A 21,550-nucleotide genomic window follows, 5' to 3' on the forward strand; every position below is an offset into this window, starting at 1 on the left:
CGCAGACGACACCTAACGTCACACAAATTTCAGTATGCCTACGTCATACTAAATATCGTATTTTTTTCTAATTTAATCAATCGTCACTTTTATGCAAGGCGTTTTTATACGCAGTTGATGTGCAGCTACGTTTGAACGTGGGAAATAAGGAACGCTAAAAGCGGAACATTATGGCCAAAGAGCACCACCTACCGTCCAGTTAATGTACTTAAACATTGGAATTACTGAAACCTCGGAGGTACATTCCCAATTCTTTGATTTACTCGCTATCGTGTGATTTTCCAAACATGAGGGAACTTTTGCAGACACTAAAACTGAAACGAGATGACTGCGCTTTAACTACTACAAAACTCTTAACCAGCCATTATGCAGTGGACACAGCATGTTTCAAAGAAACAGTATATCTGAACTCTGTTTCGAAGGAAAATACCTAGGGAAACAATCCTTGTGCTTTCTAAAAATATTTGCTTCTTAAAGACTTCGAGGTACCTTGATTTAGGTTAGTGGGTCATGTGGACTGACACCGCGACTAGCCAAGCTGGATTAGGCTACAAAAGTCTAAGAACAGCACGGTTATAAAATCACACATGTACCATAATAGGCCTACTGCAACGAAATCTTATTCTGAATGTACTTTCAACACGGTAATAACTGCAGTTAATTTATAGGCAATAGTATCAACTATAAATCAATATAATAAGTCGTGTATTATTTGTCATTCTTTTCCTGTGTATTTTCTAAAATACAGCATTAATGAACTGTTTTGATACATTATGAAGAAATAACCATGCAAATATAAAATCACGTCTCTCCGGCGGTAATCGGTGCACTCTACCTTACACAACTCTTTGGCGAAAGCAAAAAACTAAGATTTAAAGTGTATTCTCACATTTATTGTAAATCCCATACTTCTCAATTAGATCTCAGAATTCTGAAATCCTTGAGGGAATTGTAGAGCAATTGTACTTCCCTCTAGGGTCTTTCAGCGAACTTATCCCTGGTTATGGGTATGCACTTTGTTGTACGTCGCTCTGGATAAGAGCGTCTGCCAAATGCCAATAATGTAATGTAATGTAAAAGACCCTGATTATTGGACTTGAATATATCGAGTAATGCGTTTTAAGCGTCTTTTGCAAATCTGAATTATTGTCGACCTCTAGCGGAGAGTAAAAGTAACAGCCGCTAATAATGAATGAATGAATGAATGAATATAACAGGCCCAATAAATATATTCCCATAATTCTCGCATTCAGAGATCACGTGATGTTTGCATGTATTTGGTTATGATGGCATTTGACTGAATCCTACCAAAGTCATTTCCATATTTTTCTGTACCTTACAGGTGGAAGCAATGAATTTCAATATAATTTAAGGAAAATGCATTGTTAGATAATTATTTATGTGAGTACAAATCATCCTCTATCATACAAATATAAAAAGTTCAAGTATTGTGCCGTTTGGAATGTTAAATATTAGGAAAAGTAACATCTCAACTGGAATAGCATCCATAGATTTGGTTGATATGCTAATGCTCATTGGTTATGTTAGCATATAGTATGTAATGAATTGCTTGCGTGTAAGCTCCAGTGCTACAAACCATGCCAGCTGTCATAAAAACCCTTTACAATTATTTATTAAAAAATATATCTAGCTAATATAACATTCATTTTTTTGCCATCCATTTTTCTCCAAAGCTCCTCTGTAATATTGCTTATTCGCTTTAAAACAGATACAAAACGAATTAGTAAAAACAATGAGAAAATCTGAATCTTGAAATGAGCAGCAGTGAATTGCAAACACTTTTAATCTGAAGAATGTCTCTCACGTTGGATCCCAAAGGAAAGCGTGAAGAAGTCAAAAGTGTGTAATTAAAACACCACTGCTCCCTCCATAACAGTCTACAGCCACACTTTTCCTCTCTCTGCAGTGTCCATTAGGAAATCCCCGACCCCGGTAACGGAAGGCAGCTAGCTGAGGTCGGAGGTCAAAGGTCACTCAGTGTCAGCTGCCACATGGAAATTCCGGGGTTGGCACCCATGGGTCTGCCTCCCAAGACCAGCAGCAGGTCCGGCAGGTGAAAGGTCACGTCCTCGGCACTGGAGCCGTCCTCACAGTCGCACCCTTTGCCGAATGCTTCCTGGTTCTCAAAAGTGAGGCAGCTCCCTTTCAGAGATGCCGGGTGGATGCGGGTGTCTGCGTGTGGAGGGGCGCCGTGCCGGTTCTCCACGCAGAAGGTCTCCAGCTCGATGCTGCCCTCCGTGGGGAAACACCTGTTCTTAAAGGGCCGGAGCTTGGCGCCCGCGGGCCTGGGCCGGCCCAGAGGGCCCTCCCCTGGGGGCGTGTGGCTGCTCTGGGGCTGGGGCCGGTAGCTGGGGCCCAGTCCGGCGATGCAGTGGTGCATCTTGCAGGGCGGCGAGCTGGCGGTAATGGCGGCCAGCCGCTCCCACACCTGGGTGGGGAAGCTGAACCTCCACAGGCCGTTCCTGGAGGGGCTCTGGGCCGCGCCACCCCCAAACAGCAGCATGTTGTCCTGGTACACCACGGCAGAGTGGCCCACCAGCTTGGAGGGTCCGGAGCTGTGCGGAAACGGGAAGCCGGACCGTGAGCACTTATCGTTCAAGAGAACAGCAAACAAGTTAATCTGGAGGTCATTTACTTGGGGTTTGTACAGCCTTGGTGTAAGCTTACACTAACACATTGGAATCTCTATTTGAGTGGATGGAGTGGAAGTTCTCAAACCTGTTTTAACCATGAACTGGGCTTGTTTCCTGTCCTAGTTTCACATAAAGACGGGAAATTCACCCTGCAGTTCAATCCCACCCATGTCGGGATGCTTGATTCCTACTGGGTGCTCCGGTGTAGTATGTACTCATTCAGCTGAGTAAATACAACACGCTCAAACACTACATGCTCATAAGTAAATACTATATGCTCAAACACATATTCGACTTATTCTGACAAATCATAAACTGACTTCACATGTCAAAGAGCTCAGAACTTAAAAAGCAAGTGATTGAAACACACTGTATGAAGCAAGAGCAGTCTCAACTCTCTGTAATAGCACACAAAATACTTGGTGTAGACGGTAGAGGAAGTTTCATAACGTTTAACAGCTCATGACGTTTAACGGCTCAATTGAAGACCATGAGTGACACATCCACATTACAAGGCACTATGAAATGGAAGCACCAGGCACAAGTAGCCAGGAAACTACAATAAAACCTACAGGAAATATAGGTAATGGTCACGGAGTAGTGATAGCTTGTCTGTTGAAATATTCTTACCCCACTGGCAAATCCCACCACAAAAAAGACAATAATATCATTAATATATTTGTCTTTTTTTAGCAAAAAAAAGGAATAGAAATGAGTTTTAAGTCTAAATATAAGACTAAAATACTTGTTAAGACAACTCATTTTTGGGTTTTTGCAGTGAAGTCGATTTTGTTTGTTGAAAAGATTGACTGCATCCTATGAGCCTGCATTTTCAAATTTTCAGTTCATGTAGTTAAGCAGTGCAATCAAATAGTACCCCTGACTGTGGGTTATCAGGTTTCCTTGGACGCCCTTGTACAGACATCCATTGCCACGTGTTCGTTTTGTGCTGATTTCATGGGAAACGTGCAGGCCAGGGCCTGGAGAGGCGCCCTGGGGCAGAGGACAGGAGCACTCACAGGGACCGGATGGAGCTCCAGGAGTGAGTGGAGAAGCTCCACCTCCACAAGTCGCTCTGCTCCCGAAGGCCTGTCAGGCCCCCGAACAGGTACATGCAGTCCTGGTGCGTCGCCGCAGAGTGTCCGTGCCGGGGCCCGGGGCCCGCCTCATCCGGGGTCAGGTCTGACCACGCCTCAGTGTCTGTACTCACACACACACACACACACACACACACACACAACAAGCACACACACGTGTACACACGACAAGCATACACATATACACAAAAAGCACAGTCATACATGCACACGTTACGCAAACACATACAGACACACACACACACACACAAAGCACACACATACATGCATACACACACATGGTATCATATACATATTGCATGAAAAATCATGAAAACAGCACAGGTCCATTACTGAATCTGCACGGTAGCACAAATGTTCCGAGAGTGTTTTATTTGATATATTTTGCTTTAGAGACAGATTTGTTTCGGCATTCTAGTGGCTTTAATGACAGCTGACAGACACGAAAGGAATTTATAGAAACATCATCCTTTTTATAACTATTTAAGATGTGCAAATGTGCAATTTTTGATGATATGCTTCTGAATGACTACCATTTCTGCACCAGCTACAGAAAGTTGGAACTTAGCACAGGAGGATCTCTGGGACATCACTGACACAAACATACACGCATGTAGCCTTGGAGAAAAGGGGAAATGAAAATGGACACTCAACGATATTGCATGAAAAAACTAAAGTAAGCAGTAATTAATATTTGCGTCATGTCACTTCATTATTTCAGCACCGAGTGTGATCAGCTCAAAAGAAAAATCATGGCTATAAGATAAATTCTGTCACTCTTGGTCTTTATGATATAAATGTTTTTTTGTCAGGACATTAGCCTACATAAATGGGCTCCAAAGCAATACAATCAAGGGAAATATACTAAAGAAATTGAATGTACTCCCAATTGAGAATTGCCTGTAGCCCTGTCCTCTTATCTCTTGGTATGAGTAGCCTGCTGTTTCTGAGACTATGCTGACAACCCTGAACAACTGTACAGCCGACTATACTGACAACCCTGACGTGTATTTTGCGACATTGTGCTTCTAAGGTAAGCTTGCCTAGTTCTTGAATAGTTTCAGTTTTGAACACGATCTCTCTGCACATGCCATAGTCACAGGAATTAAAATTGCTTAGCTTCCGTGCCAACCTCTGAGAAAAGTGGCTTTTTAAATACAGCAGTCCAGAAAGATCTTTAATGAATTTCTCACCAACCAATGCTTTATTTTACCTAATGTCAGAGTGTGTTTGTGTGTGTGTGTGGGGGGACAATACATAAAAGTTTGCGTATTTTAGCCAGGCCTGCTGCCAATAGCTCAAGGTTAGATTTCTGCAGTTCTTATCCAGATTAGATTTTGAATGCAATCCCGTCATACAGCTGTATGTTGACTGACGTGTTTCAGGTTACATTATGTAGCTCAAGGGTACAACAGCAGTTTAGCACCTGGGTGTTAACTACCTCACAGTTAAAAGCCCAGTTCCCTACCCTGAAGAAAAAACACCAATTTTAGTCTTGTAATAATACTTAAGATATTTTTTTTCTCTCAAGTAGAAAATATTATCTTGTTTTAAGTTGAAGTTTGCTTGATGTTAAATGTTTAATGTTCTTATTCCATTGGCAAATCTTGAAATAAGTTCAAACTGTCTTACCTCATTGCCAATATTTTCATCTTATTTACCAAAAAAGATTTAAAGATTTTTTTTTTTCAGTGTAACCCCGAAGCAACACCTTACCCACTACCTACTTTTTGAATGCTGGCTTTGTTATTTTGCGCACTACTATATTTTCTGACCTGCCACAAAACATATAAGAAATATTTTGTGTCAGACACATAATGAAATAAGGCACTATGCTTACTGCTAATACGCCTGTAGGATTTCTGAAGAAAGCCACACCCAGAAGGGAGCCAATATGACACTGAATTGGTACATAACTGCCTGTACAAGTCGGTGCATGTACCCTTCAGCAGGTCTGTACTATACTTTGCCTTGAGCCTGGGAATTCTCACTGACTGAGGAGGAGTCCTGTTTCAGGCAGGGAAAGAACATCCTGTGCTTCTTAGAAACAAAAACTTCCTTTTTCCGTTCTTTCTGTAAAACGTTCTTGTGAAAGTGTCTCTATAAAAACGATACAAATAAAACGTGAATTGAAATTCAGCAGGTGAAATACTGTCTGATGTTCAATATTCCACGCAGGGAAACAGTCCTGCTGTAAAACCCATGAGTATGAGCTGGTCAACCAGCATGGCCCAGCTGGACATAAAGCTGGTCCAGCTGGGTATAAGCTGGTCAACCAGCTAGAGCTGGTAGCTTGTCTGAGCTGGTAGTTGGTCAACCAGAAACCAGCTGTTCCAAACGTAACTTGAGCTGGTCCAACTGTGTCAAACTGGGAGCTGGTCTGAACTGGTCAACCAGCTACCAACTGTTTCAAAACCTAGCTTGAGCTGTTTTTCAGCAGGAAAGATAAACATTTCAACACATTTTCATAGTTAAATCACACACAGAAAGCACGCGCACAATATACACAGAACACACACACACACATACACAAGCACAGAACATACATTACACAATACATGAAGTACTCACCAAAATCTAACCTCCAGAACTCCTGAGACGGGCCTTTCATGTCAATGTAGCCGCCGTATATGTACATGGAAGACTCAAACACAACCGCACTGTGTCCTTTCCTGTTGACCGGCGCCAGCTTCTGAAATCAAAAATCAGTGTCAGTGAGGAATCTGCAAATGCCAAAATTGACCACTATTTGAAACCCTTTAAGGTGCAAGATCACAAATATGTGATTAGCATATTCTAGTACTTAAGAGTTCTAGTACTTCGACTTTTACATACAATACATTAAAAAACTACTCATTAAAGCATTCAGGGAAAGAACAAGAAAAAAGGGGGAGAGAAATTTCTTCATATGCAAGGACCAAAATAAAACATGACTGGATGGATTTTCTCCTGCTGAACGTCAGTTGTTACACATAATTATCCTGGAATCCCGGGAATTCGGTACCTGAGTGTTCTTCCCCTGCCAACACAGCCACTCTTCCTTATCTGCAGAGGAACACCCAGAATGCACACCACTCAACACATATGCCATTGCTGCCAAGGAAGGGCTGGGTTTTTAAACATTCAAGAACCGTAGAGAATGGTACACTTCTACTCTCAAATGTACCTTGAACATGGAGGGCGATACCAACGACTAAACAAAGTTTGGAATGAAATGTAAAAAACACCACAATCTCCAACAGATTTATTTTGACCCAGAGGTTCAGCAAAGAGGTGCATAATTTACTCTTCACTGTTCCACCAATTAGCAAATAATTCAGGGTCTACAGATTCTTAATTGGGTTTATGCTCTAACCACCATAATAACTTGTGGCATTGCTTTATTTGTGCATCACATCCACACTGAACAGAAAGCTGTACTCTTTTGGTAATATATCTTACCTGTATCGTACACCCAGAGGGGGGTCTTGTTGCCAGAGTACCCCGAATCTATCATTCCTCCGAAGATGAACAGCAGCCCCTGAAACATATTAAACAATGTCACTATCATTTCTGAGTGCATTGTGGGTAAAAAAGTGGGCCAGCTGTGTACTGACTGAAGGCGCTCTCCCCAACCTTTGGTGGTATTCACCCACACTATTTTCACCTTCTGTGTCCTGAAAAAACTACAAATATGGCAGCTCAAACATCCACAGTCACACAAGATTCCCACAATGCTATAGTTTCTCTCTCTGCAGCTATGCTTTTATACACATGATTGGGAGATATTGAAAGTGATTGGGGCTTTGGGGAAGCATTTAACCTAGATGACCTAGATGATGCCCTAGTGTAGCCACAGTAAGATCTGTGTAGCTGTTGGGTCCTTGAGTGAGGCCCAGTTGAGTCTAAACAACTTTGGATAAAAAGAATCAGCTAAATAACTCATCTATTGTAATGATTATGTCCATGTAACCAGTGCTTCAATTCAGTTATGAGGAGAACATAGAATAACTTAAAAAGTGTCACAATGGGGTGTCTCGGTGGCGCAGCCTGTAGAGCACTGACCGCATGCTTATTGCGAGCCGCGACGTCGGCGGTTCGAATCCGACCGTCCGACATTTGTCGCATGTCTTCCCCTCTCTCTCGCTCCCATTCTTCCTGTCTCTCTATACTATATACTGTCCAATAAAGCTGAAAAAGGCCTAAAAAATCTCTTAAAAAAAAAAAAAAAAGTGTCACAATGTGCACTAATAACTGTCACTCACTGAGGCAGGCCGCAGAGGAACTCCAGACGAAAAAGAAACCATTTGTGGAAGTGTTCATTTAATGAAGCATATTGTACATGTAGCGGTGTTAGCTCAACTTGTTCGCTAGTAAGCACGGTGAAATACAGCGAGGGCTCATAGCAGGTTACCGCGACAATGCTCCCTGATGACATAACCCTCAAATTCAAAATAACATTGTTGCCCTTGGTTATGGGTGAGTTTGTCTAACACATCTTTGGACGGGTGAGAGGCCGGGGTTCAAATCCCATCTTACAAACTTACAAACACACAGCTAGCCACAGGAGTTTGCATTAGATGTACTGGGCGTGAGAATTATTGGTGCCCTTGGTAAAATGTTTGAAGAGCCCACTGTATCTGCATTTACTAAACAGTTGTACACTCCGACTGTTGCCCATGACAACAAAATGCCACATCCTGTGGAGTATGCAAGCATGTGGCTTCTTTGGTTCATGATGACTACAAACCTCTCTCTTTACAGCTTACATATTTTGTGCCAGTGAAGCTGGAAGTCTTACAGTATAGCAGCACTTTTTAACCAGGCATTAATAAAACAGCATTTGTTCACACTGTGTGGACTGTGCTGTATGGCCCTGTTTCACAAAGCAGGATTACAGATTTAGCTGGATAACTGCGCTGAGTAAAACCTGAAACACTCCAATATCTGGGACAAAAACTGAAGTAAAAAGAGCTGTTCAGGGTTTTACTCAGCACAGTTATCCAGCTAACTCAGTAATCCTGCTTTGTGAAAGAGGGCCCAGGCCTGATCTGTGGAATCTGGCACATGGCTTTCCTTTCACTTAAGTAAAACAGTGCAACTGAGGATTGTTATGTTATTATGATCTGAGATTCATGAAACAGTTTTCCATCCCAAGGGCAATATGGGTTGATCTTCACTGCTGAGTCACAGCTGCAGTTATTCATTATTGATTGGTCACTGATAGGTCACCTGATAGTTCACCATGGAGTGCTCTTCTGTTTCCTCAGGGGCATTTTCACAGCTGCAGTCCAGCTCTGTCCACTCATTACGCACTGCAGGGCAGAGACAAAATTACCATTACCCACTGCAGTGTACAGAGTGACCATTACCCACTGCAGTATACAGACAGAGTTACCATTACCCACTGCAGTGTACAGACAGAGTTACCATTGCGCACTGCAGGGCACAGACAACATTACCATTACCCACTGCCGTGTACAGAGTGACCATTACCCACTGCAGTATACAGACAGAGTTACCATCACCCACTGCAGTGTACAGACAGAGTTACCATTGCGCACTGCTGGGCACAGACAACATTACCATTACCCACTGCAGTGTACAGAGTGACCATTACCCACTGCAGAGCACAGATTTACCATTACACACTGCAGGGCACAGTTACCATCGCACACTGCAGGGCACAGAGTTACCATTGCACACTGCATGGCACAGAGTTACCATTACACACTGCAGGGCACAGAGTTACCATTGCACACTGCAGGGCACAGAGTTACCATTGCACACTGCAGGGCACAGAGTTACCATTGCACACTGCAAGGCACAGAGTTACCATTGCACACTGCAGGGCACAGAGTTACCATTACACACTGCAAGGCACAGAGTTACCATTACACACTGCAGGGCATAGAGTTACCATTGCACACTGCAGGGCACAGAGTTACCATTGCACACTGCAAGGCACAGAGTTACCATTGCACACTGCAGGGCACAGAGTTACCATTACACACTGCAAGGCACAGAGTTACCATTACACACTGCAGGGCATAGAGTTACCATTGCACACTGCAGGGCACAGAGTTACCATTGCACACTGCAGGGCATAGAGTTACCATTACACACTGCAGGACATAGAGTGTTGCATCAGAGACAGCAGCTATTGTAGCAGCAGAAACAGTGTCCCAGCCCAGCAGCCTCCTCATAATGTTACTTATGCTTATTGTAGTAATATTTACCAAATGCAGCATTATTAATTTAATGCAAATTTAATGTTTTTAATCATGATCAGCAAAACTGGTCTTTATACATTATCTTCAGTTAGCATATGTGCTAATAAACATACACCTAATGGAATTAGTTTACATGTACAGTTGTGTTCAAAATAATAGCAGTCCAACATGACTTACCAGATCAATCACTGTTTTTGGTAGAAAATATATTACTAAATGGCAAATAATTTACCAGTAGGTGTAGTAGTCATAGTAAACCAACAGACCCAACATTCATGATACACATGTTCCTGAGCCTGTGTAATTGAATAATTAATTGAAAGAGGCGTGTTCAAAATAATAGCAGTGTGGAGTTCAATTAGTGAGGTCATTCCTTCTGTGAAAAAACAGGTGTGAATCAGGTGGCCCTTATTTAAGGATGAAGCCAGCACATGTTTGCATGCATTTCTCTCTGAAAACCTGAGAAAAATGGGTCGTTCCAGACATTGTTCAAAGGAACAGCGTACTTTGATTAAAACGTTGATTGGAGAGGGAAAAACGTCACCCACTGCAGTGTACAGACAGAGTTACCATTGCGCACTGCTGGGCACAGACAACATTACCATTACCCACTGCAGTGTACAGAGTGACCATTACCCACTGCAGAGCACAGATTTACCATTACACACTGCAGGGCACAGTTACCATCGCACACTGCAGGGCACAGAGTTACCATTGCACACTGCATGGCACAGAGTTACCATTACACACTGCAGGGCACAGAGTTACCATTACACACTGCAGGGCACAGAGTTACCATTGCACACTGCAGGGCACAGAGTTACCATTGCACACTGCAGGGCACAGAGTTACCATTGCACACTGCAAGGCACAGAGTTACCATTGCACACTGCAGGGCACAGAGTTACCATTACACACTGCAAGGCACAGAGTTACCATTACACACTGCAGGGCATAGATGCACAGCATCTTAGTTCCAGACCAACAAAATTAAAGTTATGGAGTGGCCAGCCCAATCCCCGGACCTTTATCCGATTGAAAACTTGTGGGGTGACATCAAAAATGCTGTTTCTGAGGCAAAACCAAGAAATGCAGAGGAATTGTGGAATGTTGTCAAATCATCCTGGGCTGAAATACCTGTTCTTAGGTGCCAGAAGTTGGTCGATTCCATGCAACATAGATGTAAAGCAGTTCTCAGAAACCGTGGTTATACAACTAAATATTAGTTTAGTGATTCACAGGAATGCTAAATCCTGAAGATTTTTCAGTTTATACAGTAAATATTTGAGTTTGTAAAGAAAAATGCAGACACTGCTATTTTTTTTGAACAGCCCAATATTCATTTTTCTTCATTTTCTGTAAAGTAATTTAACAAAAAAAATTAAAGTAATTAAAAGAATTGACACATTTTTCTTCATGTTTTGATTTAGGATATAATGTGCAGTGTTCCCAATGCATCGAAATAAAAACTATTATAAGGATTTTGAGCTTTACTCACGTTTTTAAACACACTGCTATTATTTTGAACACAACTGTACACCATGTGTTTAGAACAGTGGAAATCTCCTTGCAATGGCAGGAGAAAAGACAATTAGCCACATGGCTCAAGACGCAAGCACAGGACACAACATGCTTTTCATCTACACTGAGGTCCCCAAGTATTTGGACAGACACAATTTTAAGGGGCTGTATATGGCACTCGATATGGATGTACATGCCAATTACCTTCCAAGTCATCAACCTGAATAAGTCTTTAATATGAGGGTATTTACATCCATATGGAGTGAATCCCACAGGAATGACAGCCTTTTAAATTTATGTCAGTGTCCAAATACTTACGGACCTCACAGTATGTTGTTTGTTCTCACACAGAGGGGCGGCGTGCCGCGGCTTACCGACGTTGTACCTCCAGAAGTCGCTGAGCAGACTCTTCCCCCGGCCCCCCAGCAGGTAGACGCTGTCCCCGTGAGCGCAGCAGCTGTGCTTGTAGCGGTCGCAGGGCACGGGGCCACTCTGAGGGATCGGGGTCCAAAGGCAGGGCCCACGCTTCAAACTCATACCCGAGTCACACCAAACTGCCCCTAAAAAACAGCGCACAATCATGCCACCGGTCTTCTCGGTGCTCCAAATCTCCATCGCATCCACCGCATAAAGCAATGCTGGGGGACCCGGTCTTGGGTTGCTATGGTGACAGCCTTGATCTGCAAAAGCTGCTTCTAACCAGACGCAGGACTCAAAGCTGCTTGCTGGTGTGTGGCTATTCAGGTCCAGGTGGCCCTGAAGGCATTCTGTTTGCAGAGATCCACAGCAGGAGCATGACGGTGAGAACATGCTGCAGTTCTGTAAGGGGAGAACTGTGCGTGCGGGTGTCACTTAGCAACAGCAACGTTCTTTAATGACACTGTCACCTGCGATCTCTGTGACATGACTCCACAGCAGGAGGGACCGTATTAGACCATGCACAGAGGGAATGAGTACTCACATCACACCATCTCTGCACCTTCAGATCACTGGTGCCCGCAGTGAAACTTAACAAGGTTCAAAAGAAACATACTGTGCCCTCCAAAAGTATGGGAATTGTAGAGTAAAATTGGCAAAAGTATAAAATCCAGGTTCAGAAAGTAAAAATCCTCCCCAGTATTTTGTTAAAATCACCTGGCTTTGCTAATTGGCACAATTTTCCGGTCAGGAGGAAGTCAGGCGGCTGAGTTCATGGGTGGATATTTTGACCACTGGACTACCACCTTTGGCAATGCTTTGTTTTTGCTATATACTTAAGGCATTTGGATTTGAGATCAAATGATTAATATGACACAAAAGTACAGACATTTATTTAATGGTATGCGTGCATATACAGTGCGATCCATAATGTTTGTGACTTTCTTGATTTGGCTCTGCACACTGTAAATAATTCAGTGTCTTTGTGAATGTGACATTAATTAAAAGGTTTGTCTCAATAAAATGACTGTATATCACTGATTATTTGACTTCACCATACCTAGATACATTGCTATACACTACCATTAAAATGTTTGGAATTGGCATTTCTAAAGTTCAATTTTGGTTTAAAGACAGTCAAAAAGAAACACACCAGTCAATAGTTGCTTTGATAAAGGCTATGCCATGGCTGAGACTGCCAAGAAACTGAAGATTTAATACAATGGTGAGCACTACTGTTTTGAAAGGAGAGCAAACTGGATCTAACCAGGACAGAAAGAGAAGTGGAAAGGCCAGATGCACAACTGTACAAGAGAACAAGCACATCAGAGTCGCTAGTTTGAGAACCACACACCTCACACATCCTCAGCTGGCAGCTTCATTGAACAGTATCTGCCAAACATCAGTTTCATCTGCAACAGTGAACAGATGACTCTGAGATGGCTTATAGGCCTTATACCGTCCAATCCTTGTGTCCAATCTTTTGCTAATTTTAACCTTTATTTCTTGTTTGCCAGTTTCAGATGTGGATTTTTAATCTGGCATCACTAGTTGACTCTAACCACTATGTGCCGAACGGTTTTAATGTGCTAACTTGCACATGGACCTGAGGATATTTGCGCCCCATTATCGCACGCCTTATAAACTAATGCTGTCACAAGATCCACATCCTTGTAGGCTACACAAGCCAGATGCATGTCTGCACAGGGATGTGAACGACTCACACGACTTGTCTTCATTGATGATGTAATGGAGGCAGTATGACGGATTTGGAAGCGTTCAGACAGGTTATACGTGTGTTCAGTGGTTATAGTTCCAACGTCTAACTTCTCCGAAAACAACGCCTCTTGTTTAAAAAAATAAATTCCTGCGCATGTATTTCAAATACACATGATACCTCATGTAAATAAGATGTATTTCTTCACTTTGAAGGAGGTAGGCAACTGACTCCTATAGGCTTCAAGTCTTTATGCTAAGCTAACACGTTATGCTGACATGGAAACCGAGCCAGTGAATGCACAAAACTTAAGTCTGGCTAAGTCGGGAAAAAAGGTATATTTCCATATATGGTATATGTTGGTGTATTTCTTTAACCACTAGGCTACAGGCTGCCCTATATGTACCAACTATGCCCTATATCAACTAATTATATAATCAAAATGTGAGGCTGGAATAAAACCAGCATACACACGGCCCTCCATGGCACTGATTTTGAGACCAATGGTCTAGATGCTGATATTCCTCTGTAGTCTGATATTTGCGTTTCGTTCTGCAAGGAGAAGGGGGCTGCCCAACAGCACAACGAAACTTAAATATTGAATTACTGCAGGATGCCACTCAGACTTCTCAGTCCTCCAAGGGAACACACATCCATTATATTTCCATTTGACTTCTCTTCCTGTCGTCGTTTTCTACTCTTTGCTGGGCTTGTTTGTTTGTATTTGGAAAAAGTGGAAGCCTCACCTTCTGGTCCTTGGTTGGCTCAATCGCACCAGGTAAGATCAATCGGGCACAGAAAAGTATTTGAATCCAAAACAATTATGCATTTGACACAGGTCTTTTCTGCAATAATCTACCTCTGCCTATGTGGTCTAAAACACAGCCCAGGTCATCATTAGTCCCAACTGCCTCGCTGCAGACATGTCTGGTGTGGAACAACGGGAGGGCAATTGGCTTCAGCCGCACGACAGCTTCTGAGCTTCATCTCATTCTCAGTCCTAAACCCAGTGCTGCTACAATCCCGCCCCAGGCTTCGCTCTCTGCCATGGCAACCCCTCTCAGGTTGCATTTCCGCACTTCGGGAGGCTGCCGTGACAACTGTACACACAGCGTGTGATAGAGGTGCATGCCCACAACGCACGCACACGCGAATCACAGGAGTCCGCCGGTCCTGCCGAACTTGCCGGTCCTGCGGGCCCTCTGTCCCGCCGGGACAAACCCCCTCAGGGCCACAGGAATTCTCCTCATTAGAAACCCTTTAAACACACCTCATCTCCCTCACTGATGCACCTGATTCACAGCCTCTGAGAAGCTCCAGGGCTCACCAGCCACCCACTGAATAATATTTTTATGCTCCAAGTGATACTGATAAACAGGCATGTTCCAAGGTAAGTGCAAATAACCTAAAATTACCGGTATAAAATTTACAGTAGAGGGAAATCAAGTCAACTGCTAGTTCCTCTGAGGTCCCGCTCAATTGCTGTGTGGTACACCAGTGAGTCACCGTTGTACTCTCCAATCTTTCTATCCCCGAGAGTCTCCCAGCACAAATATAAGTGCTGCTGTTTGATCAGGGAAATCCTTTATGCTGAGCTAGAAAGTAAAAACCTGCACACTGCTGTTAATTTTCCCGAGTAATGTATTTATTACAGTGAGCAAGAGGCCTATAAAACAGTAATAAAAGCTCAAGGAGTATCATAAACAAAGTCAAATGGATGCCAAAAATAACATAAATAAAAAATAGCATGTACTTAGTGTACTATTAGACCATCCATGTGGGCCATAAACATCAGGCAAGTAGTACAAAAGATATTTAGAACAATAGTAAACAGGCTCAGAGCAATGGTCTTATATCAAACTCATGAAGACCTTTTGGGGATAGTGTATTTCATTTATAAATCCAATAATATTTTCGCTGCAAGAGCAATTCATTAATGTCTCATCCACTATGTGGAATGTTTTTCTTTACCTACTGTATATCATGAAGAGATGAGACATCACGATTTGCTTTCATGAAATGGGCAGCTATGGGACTTCTCATTTCTGTAGTCCTAATATTACTCCTGTGTTCACTTATGTGTGTTTTCCATAGGCAAGACAAGCTGGAGACTAGAACACAAGGGCATCTCTCAGGTAAATATCACTGGCTGTGAGTGATATTATGTGTATTCTTATCCTAGTGCCAGTATGGGGATGATTACATTAATTACATTTATATATAAAATTGCATTGGCCAAATCTGCCACACTTGTACCTTTTTCAACTAGTGTTTTTGTTTTGGGGGTGTTAGATCAGATCAAGTCCAAGGTTGGGTGCTCTCTTGAAAACGATGGTGGCTCATTGAAGATGTTTTTAAAAGTGGATCAGAAAATGTGCCATTTAAAAAAAAAAAATTGGAACTCAACTGGACTGGTTTAGTAGTATTTTTCAGATCTTCTGGTTTGTGAACACTTTGATTGGGGTATGCGTTCAATTTTTTGAAATGCCTTCTCCACCCAGTTATCTGGATAACCCTGATCTCTGAATCTCCTATTAATTTCCTCCTACTGATGTGCAATGCCTGTGTTGTCTTATGTATCGGCTTCAAGTTGAATAAATGGGTTGTTTGGAATGTAACAAGTTATATTTAATAAAACTGATTGATCATCACCATCAGATGTGGTGAAACACTTGATAGGAATTTTATTGCGTTTATTTCAGCGTGGTTGCCTGAGCACGACATGTTTAAGACCTTGGTTCTGGCCTACAGGGCAGCGAATGAAACCATACTTCATACTGCATTTTGGCTCCCCTCTTATCCCTATCCCATAACACCCATTTTTAGTACTAATTCACATTGTAGTATGTTTATGGTTTCAGATGTTATTGTTTTATGTTTATAGCTTGTTATGGATATAGTCTATATAAAATGCATAGGAATTTGACAGAACTTGTTTGAAATTGTAGCTTGGATGTGATGCTTTAACTTGTGAAGAACCTATGCACTTGTAAGTCGCTTTGGATTAAAAGCGTCTGCTAAATGACAAAAATGTAAAAAAAAAAACGTAGCTTAATAACAATTTATTAACAGAGCAAAATTATTCTTTACAGTATGAAATATACTGGGTAAAAGCCAGGCAGGGTAGTTAGAAAGTAGTGTTGTGTGGTTACAAGCTTTTATTTATATTGGACACATGAAATAAGATGCTGAAAGAAAATGCAGGTTCCTGTCCCTGATTGGGTGACAGGCAAACAAATGGACATCATTACATAAGTATGCGACGTGGAAGGAAAGCAAATGGTCATCAGCACCCAGGTATGCCAATCGACCCCTGCCCCACACCCATTGATCATGAGGCTTTGTTTCTAATCACCCTTGATAATTGAGCAAGGTTGATTGTGTTAGATGACTATGCAAGAATAAAGATGGAGGTATTGTTTTTCTATCTACAAATGTAGCTAATGCTTGAGGTGAAGGGATTTTGTCATCAAATTACACAAAAGACTAACAAATAATAATTTCAGCAATGATCAAATATCCTAGTTAGCCTATTGCATAATACAAATACACAACTGAAGATCCATCTGCTATATTTGACAGCTCCCTTTTCTCACCTTATCAAGAGGTTCAACCAAGTCAACATTCCTCTGAACTCTGAGTGACCCCCTTCACACTGCAGCCAAAGCTCAAAGCCTCACATTCGAAAATGTCTTCAGTAGGGAAAACAGACACCGCCACTGACCGAGGGTCTCTATTCCCATTCAGTGAGCTCAGAGAATTTTACCCTGCAAGAGAATCTGGAGAATAAGCAAAGCACCTTAAATACAGAACAAATTTAGCTGCAAACACACTTCAGCCTGAAGACAAACATGAGCTTTATGCTAACATGATGAAAATATACAGTGGGGTCAGTCTGAGACCCCATTGAAAATCTGTGGGGTGTTTTTATGTAATCCTGGAAATGAAAAGAAAGATGTACACAAATGAAAGACTTTGACTTCAAAGCTTTGCAAGAACTAGTCGAAGACCAAAGAAGATCAAGGAGTGCTGCACAATCCACAACCACCGACCCACTGAACATTTATGGGGGCACTTGAAGACTGACAAAAGCAAAGCATTCAGTAACATCACAAGATGTTCTTTGGAACATTGTCGAATAACGCTGGGATAACATGAATCGTCAGTTTTTGCAAAAATGTCCATGCAGATCGAGTTCACACTGTCATTAAAGCAAAAGGTGGACATAACAAATACTAAGAAATTCTGAAATTAATGTAATTTTTCAAAGATTCAACTTTTCACTCAAATTATTATGTTGGTAATATAATTAGTGAAAAGCTCGTATTAAATTAGAAAAGAATGGAAAAAAGAAGCAGTTTCATGAATGGTCTCAGACTTTTGGACTTTACTGAACATTCATGTGACCACTTTATTAGGTAAACCTTTCCAATACTGGGTAGGACCTCCCTTTGTCCCCAGAACAGCCTGAATTATTTGTGGCATGGATTCAACATGCTGGTGCTGGAAGCATTCCATGTAATGAGATTCTGGCCCATGTTGACAAAATAGCATCACACAATTGCTGCAGATTTGTCGACTGCACATTCATGCTGCAAATCTCACGTTCCACAACAAAGGTCCTCTATTGGATTGAGATCTGGTGACTGTGGAGGCCATTGGGGTACACTGAACTCATTGTCATGTTTGTGGAACCAGCTTGAGATGACGTGTGCTTTGTGACAAGGCGTGTTATCCTGCTGGAAGTATCTATTAGAAGATGATTAGACTGTGATAATAAAAGGGATGTACATGGTCAGCAACAATACTCAGGTAGGCTGTGGCATTTAAACAATGCTCAATTTGTATTCATGGGCCTAAAGTGTGCCAAGAAAACATTCCCCACACCATTACACCACCACCCGCCTGAACCGAAGCAAGGTGGATCCACGGATTCATCTTGTTTACAGTGTCTGTTTACGCCAACCATCTGCATACAGCAGAAATCGTGATTTGTCAGACCAGGTGATGATTTTCCAATCTTCAACTGTCTAATTTTGGTGAGCCTGTGCCCACTGTAGCCTCAGTTTGTTGTTCTTAGCTGACAGGAGTGAAACCCGGTGTGGATTTCTGCTGTTGTAGCCCATCCAATTCAGGTTCAATGTGTTGTGTGTTCAGAGATGCTCTTCTGCATGTCACTGTGGTAACACATGGTCATTTGAGCTACTGTCGCCTTGAACCAGTCTGGCCATTCTCTTCTGATGTCTCTCATTAACAAGGTGTTTTTGCCCACAGAAATGCGGCTCACTGGATGTTTTTTTTCCACACAACCCTCTAAACTCTAGAGACTGTTCTGCATGAAAATCCCAGGAGATCAGCAGTTTCTGAGAAACTCAAACCACCCCTTCCTACATCAACAATCATTCCATGGTCAAAGTTACTTAGATCACGCATTAATGCATTGAGTTGCTGCCACATGATTGGCTGATTAGATATGATATTTGCATTAACAAGCTGGTGCACACGGGTCCCTAATAAGTGGTCACTAACTGAGTGTATTTTGCTTTATGCCTAATTGCATAATATAAATATGTAGGTCACTGTATTCTCAGGGGTTTGAGAATACAGTGAACTCAATCAGAACTCAATCTTCTCCTTTCAAAGAAAGCAAGGAAGGCTTATTTGGTTGTAGTGTTAAACATACAAACTGTCGTAAATTCCTTTTTTTCCAGTTTACACTTTTCAAAGTGCCATGTGCAGGGAGCGGCAGGAAAAGGCCTATGCTTGCGTAACAAGGAAGTATACACTGAGGATGGGCACTTTCAATCGGGGTTCCCTTTTAAATGTAATGAGCACACCCCATGCCCATTTCTTTATTTCAGCATTGGTATGAGCAGACAACCAAACCAAAAGTAGCCTACTGACAGACCAATGCCTTGTTTCTAACAAGTTGTAACTCGAAGAGAGATAAATATAAGCTGAAATCCTAAACACAAGCACATTTTACATTTATGTGAATGTCTTCAACAATGTGACTTTGCTTTTATGTGAGTGGCGTGACTGAAAACAACGGTCCTACATGACCTAACTTGTCAGCCCTGGAATAATGTGATTTTCTGATTGGTTAGGCAACGGCCAACCCTGCACCCCTCTTTCTCCACCCCTGAAACCGACTGTACGAAAATGAATCCAAATATGCTAAAAAGAGCTGGATTGTGTTTTGCATTCAACACTCTTACAACTGTTCAATAAAGGACAACAGCTTAGCAGTTGGATCACGAGAGGGAAATCAGTGTTAAACATATGATATCATCATACAGACTGATCACCTGAAACATCTAAACAAAATTAATACAACTCAATATATCCCAGACATAGTAAAACACAGACTCCTTTTGAAAATGCTCCTGATTAGACATGCCTCATTGACCAAAAATAGAGGAAGCAATATTCTCATTACATTTGGAACAGAAATATACTATCTCACCAAATAAAACTGAAATCAGACAAAGAACTTGATGGCTAAGTAAACACGAAATACTTCCACAGACTCGAAATAACAACAACAAAAAAAAGTAAAAATATATATTTGTGCAGGCATTCAGGGAAGTCAATCCCAAAGACGCGGTGAAGTTTGCCGTGAGTCTTTCTCACTTCCTAAGGCAGAGTATATGAAGCGGCATAGCAGGCCAGCCTGAGTGACTTACATTTTACTGTACTTTCAAAAACAGATTCATTTAGCGTTTTAAATTGTGCAACAAAATGCGATGTTTTGTAAATATTCGCTTCCGTGCGTGTGATTACATTCATAGCAGCGTTTCCACCATGTGAAGTGTGCTCAATCTAAGCTGCATTTTACCCGACCGCTGAGGGATCAGTTTTGACTTTGAAAACGGTTCCCATCCCGGACTTGCTTGGTCTATAGCCTACTGATGTGCATTGCACTGTTCCCGCAAAACCCAGCATAGTGAACCGTTAAAGAGAAGGGACTTACTTATTAAGAATCCCGAGTTAAACTCATTGGTGAGTTGAATCCCCCCCTCGATCGGACGTGACAAAATAAAGTAACGTTTTGAAAAACAAAAAATGACATTACGATACGCATATTGGTTTCGAAAGGCCCGTTACTTTTTAGGTAGCCATCTAGTGAGTTCGCCGATAACACGTCGAAAAACATTCGTCCAATCTCCATTTTTTAATGGAAGTCGCACTTTACAGTATAACACGACATTCAAAATTACTTCCAACATCTGAATTCCACTATAGTGACCAAACTCGATACACAACTTGTGCAAGACGGTGGTCAATCGCGTAACAGCACTACAACCACTTGGCATTTGCTAGGGCAATTTTAGCTGCGGTCGAGTAGTCATATGATATAGCCGTATGATAGCTACAGCTATTTTAAATACATAAATGTATGCTGTTCCAAAATTAGAGGAACAGTGTTCTGTATTTCAGGTTACTTTCTCAAATTCAAATGCGCTTATAAGAGTAGTTAATCAAGGCAGTTAAACTGTTTAAACTTAACTTACATGATGAGTGATAACTTCACACTGTTCCGCTTCCTCGCGTTGTACTCAATGCTGAGGGAGGGGCACCCCTGCTCCGCTCCCCGTTACGCTCTGGCGGACGGGATGAGTATGACCCCCCCCCCCCCCCAGTATTCTGTTGCTCATAACAAGAACAATAAAACAACTTGAGAAATGTTTGTAATCAGATCTATCAGGATAGATAGATAAGCATATAACACGTACTGTAGCCTTCCAGTATACAGTACTTTGAAAACGTATATTTGCTCCCCTCCTTTCCTCTATTATTGCTTATTTTCCACAGTGAATGGTTCTTTCACAATGAATCACGTCTTTAGACAAAATGTAATAACTAAACACAAAGCACATTGTTTAAATTATTATTTTAATAAATGAAAATAGTTATCAAATAGGTTACTCA

General features: G+C 41.9%; 1 protein-coding gene across 2 annotated transcripts; it reads right to left on the bottom strand.

Moving 5' to 3' along the window:
- Positions 1–1,608: 1,608 nt before the first annotated feature.
- si:dkey-3d4.3 (leucine-zipper-like transcriptional regulator 1 homolog) lies at positions 1,609–21,225 on the bottom strand. Of its 2 annotated transcripts, none has more exons than XM_061236980.1 (8): positions 21,133–21,225; positions 11,859–12,044; positions 8,963–9,045; positions 7,193–7,271; positions 6,756–6,796; positions 6,323–6,440; positions 3,674–3,854; positions 1,609–2,576 (listed from the first exon to the last, which is right to left on the bottom strand). In XM_061236980.1, the coding sequence occupies exons 2-8, from the start codon at positions 12,019–12,021 to the stop codon at positions 1,985–1,987; spliced, it is 1,257 nt and encodes a 418-aa protein (XP_061092964.1). In that variant the 5' UTR covers positions 12,022–12,044; positions 21,133–21,225; the 3' UTR covers positions 1,609–1,984. The 2 variants fall into 2 exon arrangements, with proteins under 2 accessions (XP_061092964.1, XP_061092963.1); XM_061236979.1 differs by having other exon boundaries at positions 6,323–6,443.
- Between the last annotated feature and the right edge of the window lie 325 nt (positions 21,226–21,550).

This window comes from Conger conger, chromosome 3 (genome assembly GCF_963514075.1).
Source record: "Conger conger chromosome 3, fConCon1.1, whole genome shotgun sequence".
NCBI classification, from domain to species: domain Eukaryota; kingdom Metazoa; phylum Chordata; class Actinopteri; order Anguilliformes; family Congridae; genus Conger; species Conger conger.